The 9,717-nt window shown below is 47.7% G+C and overlaps 1 protein-coding gene and 1 long non-coding RNA gene across 2 annotated transcripts; one reads left to right on the top strand and one right to left on the bottom strand.

Moving 5' to 3' along the window:
• Positions 1–1,001: 1,001 nt before the first annotated feature.
• On the bottom strand, positions 1,002–5,607 carry TRIL (TLR4 interactor with leucine rich repeats). The gene has a single exon (XM_023946795.2). It carries the CDS (start codon positions 5,361–5,363, stop codon positions 3,165–3,167), a length of 2,199 nt encoding a protein of 732 aa, XP_023802563.2. The 5' UTR covers positions 5,364–5,607; the 3' UTR covers positions 1,002–3,164.
• A 143-nt stretch (positions 5,608–5,750) lies between these two features.
• LOC111923431 (uncharacterized) lies at positions 5,751–9,348 on the top strand. The gene is made up of 2 exons (XR_002861079.2): positions 5,751–5,928; positions 6,222–9,348. It is a non-coding gene; the product is annotated as an uncharacterized LOC111923431 (long non-coding RNA).
• Positions 9,349–9,717: the final 369 nt, after the last annotated feature.

Below are 9,717 nucleotides of genomic sequence, written 5' to 3'. Positions count from 1 at the left end.
TTGATGGGGCAGTATTTTGGCGATTTTCAATCTTTGATATATACCATGTTCAGAAATTACTCAGCAGATCAGTACTCAGTTCACTCTTACCTGAGCTACATGGATTTCATGAGAAGACATGGCAGTAAAACTCCTTTTCTGCTAGAAGGAAAAACATTTTGAGCACAAGTTGAGGGCAGATCCATCCATTTAGAAAGGGCTGTTTTTACGGTCATCCTTTAGAAAGGAGCTTACTTTAAAAAGGACCCAAATACATACAAATACTACTGGTAAAAACAGAGCCATGTTATATTTACGTTTTTCAGTCATTCAAAGGTCACATTCAAAGGACATTTCTTTCCTCAACCACCTGCTAGTACAGTTCCCTCCCTGCAAAAATGCTGCAAGTAATATCTGCAGACAAAGCCTTTAAGTATTCCTAGAGTTACAGAAATTGTGGCTTTTAAAAAGTCAACAGCTTTTTGTTGTTGCTGTTGTGCAGATCAATGTATCTACTTCTCCTACGCTGGAACAAAAAGCCAATTCCATTTCATTCTTGCATTTCTCCAGATGTTTGCAAAAATTCAAATAGAAGCAGTGAATTCTTAATTAAAACAACATGCATAGGCTGAAAAAGACATGCTGATATCATTAGCCTGATAATAATGAAAACCCCTCAGAACTGTAACTTCCAGTGAGAATAAACTACTAATAGGATCCCAAACACTCTTTATTTCTTAATTTTCCTCATAAAGGTTCAATAGTTCACTGATATAACAGCACCTTATCAGTCTATCCTGAGACAATGGTCTACCTGTTTCAAAACTAACCGCCTGTTTCAGTTATTTTACTGTTTGCACTGTCCAAGCATATTAAAAACAAAACAGGGAGCATTACCTATGGTGAAAAGACATGAAAGAATGATGAGACAGTCCACAGTCCTCGTGCTCATAAAATGAAGAAGCTACAGCCAATCTATGATTGAAGAGGGATGCATTATGAGATACAATGTATGACACAAATTTTCTTTCAGCAAATGGATTTATTGACAATTGATTATAACCATGTACAGCATCTATGCATCTCCCATTGGAAGAATATCCAGTGATAGAGCTAACGTTAGTGTGATACACAGCTTTACTCAATAATCCCACTGCATTTCTAACAACAAACAGTGGTGTATTCCACAATCATAAATGGCCAAAAGCACCCAGGTGTCCAAAAGAACAGAAATTTAAAATTCTTAACAAAAAATTAAGTCTGATACTGCATTCCCTCAATTTTAATTCCATACAACATTGTGTCTATTGCAGTGAATTTTAATCTATGTACTGACAACCAAGTTTGGCCCCTGATGTTCATGAAAACTACAGCCTGTCAAAATGGAATCCCAAAGGATTTCTTGCTACTGACCCAAGAAACAAGACTTTGATTTTTTTTTTCTTTCTAAACGGAAAAGACCAAGATTAAGGCAAATGATCTCTACACTCTCTCCCTAAGAACATAAAGTCTTTTCTCTCTATTCAGTCACTGAACTCCAACTGAAGGTACCAGTTACTATGGTATCTTTTGTAAACACTTGTTCATCTGAAAAAATTAAAAGAAAAAAAAAAAGAGAGAGAGAGAGAGAGAGAGAAAAGCCCCAAATTGCTTACTTGCAATTATGGTAATAAACAACTTGTAGTCACGAACACCTCGGGTCAGCAATGAATGCTTGATATTGAGACAAATGTCTCCATAGTAGACTAACGCTTCCTTCAAGCCATTCAGTTCCACAAGAGGTCATCTGAGGTTGCACATTAAATTCAAAGGAGCAGAAGTTGTATCAGTGGTCTCAACAATTTACCGAACTCCATCTAAAACATTTGCATTTAAAGTGCAATCCTGATTTGGACCTCTTTAACTCACTCATTTGTAGACCACACAGAGAGAATTATTAATGTAAACTAAACCACCACATTTTGTAATAACAGAACCACATTCTGTAAATATTTAGGAAAAAGTCTGAGAAGTAGAGAGCAACTGACCATAAAATGATTAGCATTGCTCAGAAACCAAAAGCAAAATCCTAATTTTAAAAAACCCCACAACAACCAACAAACCAAAACAACTCAAACATTATACACTACTGCATAAGGGTTTAACTCTACCATTACTCACTCAGCTACACAAAACACATAATCTAGATTAATACACAAAATGTCTTATTTCACAGTGAGGTACACAAAGCTTCTAACTTTAGTAGGCTAAGGGTAAGAGAGAATTGCCTGTTAGGATAATTGTTTCACATTCCTGAAATATTCTCACCTATTATTGTTTCTGAAGTAAGGCACCAATGATTATTTATCCATCAAGAGTTCACCTCTGCACCCACCCATTTAGAAATGAAGATGAATTATGTGAGGGTCAGCGATCTGCTGACCATCATGGACCCAGGCAACAACAGCACACATTAATGTGTACAAGTACCAAACAGTATTTATTCAAAAAAAGTTTAAAAATAGCTCATTTGTAAACATTCTACAAAAAATATGTTAGTTTTTTCTTAGTGGTGTCAGCAATATATTCCTGTAGAACTAACCAGCTGCATTACTGTTTCTCGTTTACAGAAAAGTATAAAAGCACACTTGTGCACATTAAATTGCCTCACATTCGGTTTGAGTTGAAACGGCACAGCCTTCAAACTATTCAGCAAAACTCCCTACATTTCCAGCCCTCAGTTGCACACAGTTCAATTAAAAGATGGCCCTCGATCCAAATTTTTTGATTAGGAAGGGCTGGGGCCTTGGAAAGACCTGTTCAAAGCTCCTCACACAGGACCAGGCCGCTCGCTGTAACTTGTTCCCAACTTGCAGTCGGAGGAAACCACCTGTAAAAGAGCACATTTAAATTAACAGCTCTAAATTTCCTTAAGGGCGGCACTGGCTGCTGTTGGCAGTAGCTCCCGCCGCTTACTCCTCATGGCAAGGCACAGTTACCGCCTGTCGGGGCTTTTCCTTGGGTTAGTGATGATTCCTGACAAAACGGCGAGGTCCCGGCAGAGGTAACCCCGTGCTACGGGCAGCCTCAGCCCCGGCCCGCACTACGGGCGGCTGAAAGCAGCGCCTCAGAGGCCGCGACCCCTGGGCCCGCACCGTGGCCCCGCAGGCCGAGGGCCGCCTTCCCCCGCCGGGCCTCCGGGGCCCTCAGTCGGCGAAGCGCTGCAGCAGGTGCTCGTCCCCGTGCCGGCCGCCGCCGCTGTCCATGAAGCGCTCGCAGGGGAACTCGATGAGGTCGGCCTCGCTGAGGGCGCAGGCGGCGGCGCCGCGGGGCGGCCGGTGGGACTGGAAGCCCGAGAAGTCGGCGGAGACTCCAGTGCCCATGGAGCGGAGCGGGCGGCGTGTGGAGTAGAGCTGCCGCACGTGGACCGGGGCCGCCTTCCGACGCCGACGGCCCAGCACCTTCTTGCGCAGCAGGCGGGCGGCCCAGGCGGCCAGAGCCGCCAGCAGCAGCAGCGCGTTCACCGCCAGCAGCACCAGCGTCAGCAGCTGCTGGTCGGGGCCGCGGGGCCCGCCCGCCGCCGCCGCCGCGGTGCCGCCCTCGGGCAGCGTGACCAGCCCGGCGCAGTGGTCCCGCGGCGCCACCGGGCACACGCGGCCGCCCAGGACGCCCTCGACGCAGACGAGGTACGGGGTGTCCGGGCGGAGCTCCCGCAGCGTGGCCGCCGGCTCCCCGCGCTCGGGCAAGTACACGAAGCGCTGGAACTTGACGGCGGCGCCGAAGCGGTCGAAGAGGAGGCGGAATCGTGCCGGCCCCAGCAGGCGGGGGCTGCGGTGCGGCCGCACGGCCCAGCGCACCGTCACCCAGCTGGAGCCCACCGCCTCCACCGACAGGTTGTGCAGGAACAGCTTGTTGAAGTCGCACGGGTCGGACACCAGCGGCGGGACCCCGTTGGCAGCGGCCCGTCGGGGCCACGCCGCTGCGCTGGGCAGCGGTGCCGGCGTGGGGCTGGCGGCCATGGGCACCCCCATCATCAGGCGGGCGGTGGAGGCGGCCGGAGGTGGCCCTGGGGGCAGCCCCGCTGCGCTGTTGTTGCCACCGAGTCCCTCGGGGGGTGGCGGGGAGGGAGAGGCACCGTCGGGGCAGGGGCCGCCGTCCTGCGGCAGCGACAGCTGGGCATCCTGCAGGTAGTCGAGGTACTTGCCGGCCAGGGCGGGTGGCAGGTGGCACTGCACGAAGACGGTGAGCAGGCGGCCCTGGGAGTGCCAGGCCGCCAGCCAGCGCTTGAGGCCGCGAAGGCGGCAGTCGCAGCTCCAGGCGTTCCCCTCCAGCTCCAGGCGGTAGAGGGCCAGGCTGGAGGCGAAGAGCTCGCCGGGGAGCGTGGCCAGTGCGTTGTCGCGCAGGCTGAGCTCCCGCAAGCGGCCGAGGCGGCCGAAGGCGGCCGGGTGCAGGGCGGTCAGTGCATTGCGGCTCAGGTCCAGTGCCTCCAGGCTGTCCAGCGGCTCCAGCAGGGTGGCAGGTAGGTGGCTCAGCAGGTTCCCCTCCAGGCGCAGCTCCTTCAGGGAGCCCAGCCCCCTGAAAGCATCCGGGGCCAGGTGAGACAGTCGGTTGCCACTGAGTGAGAGCTTCGCCAAGCCGGGCAGGTGCTGGAAGAGCCCCCCCGTCAGCTGCCGCAGGCTGTTGCTGGCCAGCAGCAGGGTGTGAAGGGAGCGCAGCGGCCCAAAGATATCTGGGTGGCGAAGGGAGCTCTGCTGGTTCCCTGAGAGGTCGAGGAAGCGCAACTTGGCCAGGCCAGTGAAGGCGCCGCGACTCAGCCAGCGGATGCGGTTGGACTCCAGGTGCAGATAGAGTAAGTTTGGCAGCCCTGAGAAAGTGGAATCGCCCAGCGAGCCCAGCTCGTTGCCATCCAGTCGCAGCTTGACAAGGCTGCCGAGGCCGGAGAAGGAGGCAGCGCTGAGACGGCCGATCTCGTTGGCGTTCACGTAGAGGATGCGCAGCTTGGCCAGGGTGCTGAGCGTGCCAGGGGCCAGCGCTGGCAGCAGGTTGTTGCCCAAGTAAAGCTCCTCCAGCCGCTCCAGGCGCTCAAAGGCCTTGGGGTGCAGCGAGCGGATCCGGTTGTACTGCAGGTCCAGGCGCTGGAGCCCTGCCAGGCGGTGGAAGTCGAAGGCGGAGATGTTGGCGATGAAGTTGCCCCCGAGGCTGTAGGTGAGGATATCCTGCGGCTCGGCAGTCTTGGGCACGGAGCGCAGGCCCCGGTTGGTGCAGAGGAGGTGCTGGTGCTGCTGGCAGTCGCATGGCTCGGGGCAGATGGGCTCGGCCGCGGGCAGCAGCAGGAGGATGAGGGGGACGGAGCCCCAGAGCACCCGCGGCAGCGCCATCAGGCGGACCCGGCGCGGCGCCCCCATCCCGGGACGAGCCGTGGGCTGCTTCCCCCGCCGGCTTTGTGTCTCTCCGGCATCCCCTCCGCCTCCTCCGCGGCTGCTAATGGGCCCCTCCTCTGCTCCGCGCCGGGCTGAGCTGCGCACCGGGCAGGCAGGCGCGGCGGCGGCGGCTGCAGGTCGCGGTGCCCGGCACCATGGGCTCGCCCGAGCCGGCCGGGAGCGCTGCCGGGGCCGCCGGCCGGGCTCTGCCGCCCCTCGCGGCCCGCGGGGCGGCGGTGGCGGAGCCGGCGCTGCCGCGGGGGGCGGGCGGGCTACGGAGCGGTGCGGCTGCTCCGCCGGCTCTCCAGGGGCGGAGGGGACGGGCGGGGAGGGGACGGCAGGGGGGCGGCGGGCGGAGCGGGAGAAAGACGAGCTCCGAAAGTTGCCGAGAAAACTCAGCGGAAATTCGTACTTCCCACACTGTGCCCTGGGGGACCGGAGGATCGGATGGAGCGGGGGAGAGGGAGGACGGCGCGGCGGGGGGAGGAAGCCCGCGGCCGGTCCTGGCTGGGCTCAGCCCCGGCAGCGAGCAGGGGCGCAGAGTGGGAAAGTAGGAATTGGAACCGGCTGTGGCTGCCTCCCAGCCACATGGGTTGCAGATAGAGCTGCTCATCGGGGAGGGGGAAGGGAACAGAAGTAAACTAGACATCGTCTGTCCACCCCATCGCTTTTTTTTTTTTTTTTCCCCCTTGTGTTTAGAAACCTGCCAAAAGCAATAGTTACGGTTTACCACGGATTGAGGACTTTTCTTTGTGCTGAGCAAAGGCAATCAGAGGACTAAGCCTCCTGTAGTACATAAGGGAATGAATTTTCATTCTTTCTCCGCACCGTTCTGCCCAGTAGGTTCCCGACAACGCTGCCAGTGAGGGTGCAATTGAACATGGCTCCAGCTCCATGAGGGACTCGTCAGAATGATCCAGATGTTCTTCAGAAATTCCTGTTTCAAAGATTCTTCTTGCTCAAGAACACACAAATTGAGAACAAAAGGAAGGTGTTGGAAAGCATTCGGAAAACGAAACAATGGGTGCCTGTCCTTTCAATGACTTGCCTTTCCCGTTGGCATTCTCTGTTTTTCTGAGATGTCACCAATCGAGTAAATAAATGCCTAAGAGCAGGAGGAAATGCCTAAATATTTAGGGTATATAAGATATCCGAGGATGATGAGGGAAAGAAGGTAATGACCAGACACTGCCGTGTTGCAAATTTAATAAATATGTTGTAAGCTGTTAGTACATGAAGTTGTATGCAACTGCACATGCTTAGAATACATTTCTGGACTAAAGCTGTCTACAAGACCTGCTTCTTTCTCTTACCAAAAGGCAAAATTTAGATAGCTTTTGTGGGAGCTTTGTTTTAGTGGCCATGTCAACATGAGCTGGTAGCATGAGTGGTACTTTGTGGTGAGGCTCTGCTGTCTGCTTTCATGTTACTTTGCTTCAACTGATTTGGTCCTGGAGAAACCTTGGCATCAAACGGGCCTGTTCTCAGCTTACCTTCTCTTAAATTTGTGTCCTAAATTGTTGATGCTTTCTGAATGTGGACTCAAAAGAATTGTTTACATCTTGAATAAATTAGAAAGTTTCTGTTTAAATTATTTGTAACTGCTGTATTTTGAACATGCTTCATTAGTAAAATGTTTTTTCTGAAATCAGTCTGAGTAAGTTTTGCAAAAAGAACTTTTTTCTAGCCTTTTTCATTCATTTTCCAGGTTACTCAGAAACCCATCTAGCATTTATTCATGTTTCAAATGACCATGGGTTAAGAATCCAGACCTTTTAGCTAGGTCTCTTCCTTATTGACTATTTTTTCACTTTTTATCTTTTTCTTTTCAGTACATCATATCATGTCTAATATTCAGGAAAAAGTAGAGGTATGATTTTCTCCTGCAAAGATTCCATGTTTCTTTCCTCGTTTTTGAAGCCCCCATGGTTCAGGGAACGGCATCCTGGCTCTGAAAATTTTCTTTAATTCTGAGCAAAGACTAACTAGTGACATGTTTGCTTAACTGGGGTGTACTTTAAATAGTGGAATTTTAGAAAACCATTAAACCATTCTGTATAATGGTATGCTTATTTTCTGTTCCTTTGGGTTATTCTTTTGAAACATGGTTAAGCTTATAAAGGCAATTTATTAACTGTCCTTCCTGCAGAAGCACCGTAGATCTTTTCCTAGTCATATGACATTGCAAATACTAAAAGCTAAATCAGATTTTTGACTTATGTATTGCTTTTTATTTATGCCTTCTGAAACTTAGTCAGTATGGTTATTTTCACTGTGTTTGGGGAATTATAAGTGTCAGGAATTAAGAAGAAAAATGAACTAGTGATTCTTAGGGAGACAATTCATCACACACTTGCCCTCACACTGAAAATATAGCAGAAACAAAATGAACAATCGCAATGTTTTTTTTTCTGATTTTTTTCTTTTTATTAATTCAAGTAGGAAGTTTAATATTCAAAATACATTGGAAACACAGTTGTTGAGATGAAAGATGCCACATTTGTTTTCCTACTTTGGAAGAGGAACTTTCCCATTGCTGTAGTTCTTGTTATCCAAGCACAATAAAATTTTAATGCATGATTGAGAAGTAGTAATCTTTTTATACCCCAACCTGAAAAAGCATAAATTCACCTACAATAAAACTGGCTAGAGGATTAGAATTAGAAGTAATGTATTCTTAAAAGCTTTAAAGGCTACCTTAAAATATACCTTTATGGTTAAGATTTGAAGTTGGAGGACTTTGAAGGGCCAAGGAAAAAATAGTGTGATCAGAAATACCATCTTTCCACAGAGACATATCTATTCCTATGATAATTATGAGGGAACTGACCTTAAATAAGGTATTGTTTCATGGCTAAATGGTAACCATATGTTTGTTCCATCTAATATCTCTGATTTTCTTTTTTTGGTTTGGTTGGTTGGTTTTTTTTTTCAAAGTAAGTTTTTAGGCACCGGTGAGAGGACCGGTGACTGAAAGTGAACACATATATGTAGGCAGAATGCAAAATGGAGTGAAACAAGCAGCATGCTCAATGTAGTCTATCCCAGCATATATTGACTGTGGCAATGCCCAGATGAGAAATTTACATTAAATAAAATTAATCTTTCTTGACTCCAGAATAAAATAACTGGTGCTGGACTGGTAAGTTTAAGGGCTGGTATCTGATTTATGCAGCTGCCAGGAATGGTAACTAGTTATCTGGAGCTAAATCTGAAAAGAGGAATATTTTCATTGGTTTATACAATTTTTCTGTCCACTGCACATAACAAATGTTTTCATCTCAACTTGTAAAAAATGTTTCTGGAAGTATCAGCTTTGAACTTTCTCACCAAACTAACTGGCTTAATAGAAATTTTATTCAACCTTAGTTTCAGAATTCCCCTTTAAAACTAATAAAATTTCTGTAATTTGATATATCAGTATGTTTAGTTGGTTACAATATAAGAACTTCATTTGAAGTTATTTGATTTACACTGTCATAGGAAGCTGTTGTATACAACATTACTCCATGAGTCATGCCAAGTTCCCCTGAAGTAAGAACAAAGGAAAATGAAGATACTACAACATTCCTATATTCAGGCTGATGAAATATCACTGTATGAATCTATACTTTTATAGTTACTTTTGCTTTTCAAAGAGATAAAAATCTTGAGGATCATTGTAAAGTAATAAAAAAACCGGTTCATACACCATCTTTGTTAGTGGCTCATACAGCCCATGGATTAAAGATTCTTTTAAGTAGTCACCAGTTTTTTTGGTATTTCATATGTCAGTGGTGTGTATATATATATGTATGTATGTATGTAATGCAAACACTAAAGTGTATGAAAAATAGGAGAATTTTGGTGCCAAAAGTGCTTTTTTCTTAAGACTTGCATGAACAGTTCACCTATTTAGGTTGAAATTAGGTAATTTAGATTGGTTGTGCTTACTGTAAATAATTAACATTTTAACTAAACATTTTCCTGATACCATGGTTTGTGTGTAATGAAATGTCACTGGCTGCATCCAATTCTTCAGGAATAAAGCATGACTCCCAGGCCAGCAGTTAATATTACATGCCTGTTCAGCTCCACAGGATGAAAATCTAGCAGATGTTTTATAGATATCTGCTCCTATCATCCATAGAAGTCTGTGGCCGACAAAACTCTGCTGCAAATATCTTCAATCTTTTCAGAATAAACATCTGAGTAAAGTATTTGTGGTTTTTTGACATATGATACTAGTCTAGACATGCATTTACCATTGTGTGCATGCTTTGTCAAGCAATCAAACCCCACTGGACTTCATATATGTAGGATGTGCCTCTTTGGCTTCCTGTGGGCAGGTGGTTCCAGG

This window comes from Cyanistes caeruleus, chromosome 1 (genome assembly GCF_971803275.1).
Source record: "Cyanistes caeruleus chromosome 1, bCyaCae1.hap1.1, whole genome shotgun sequence".
NCBI classification, from domain to species: domain Eukaryota; kingdom Metazoa; phylum Chordata; class Aves; order Passeriformes; family Paridae; genus Cyanistes; species Cyanistes caeruleus.
This window is presented reverse-complemented; position numbering and strand designations above follow the sequence as displayed.

Coding starts and splice junctions, on each gene's coding strand:
- TRIL (XM_023946795.2), bottom strand. CDS start 5,363: ATGGGGGCGCCGCGCCGGGTCCGCCTGATGGCGCTGCCGCGGGTGCTC.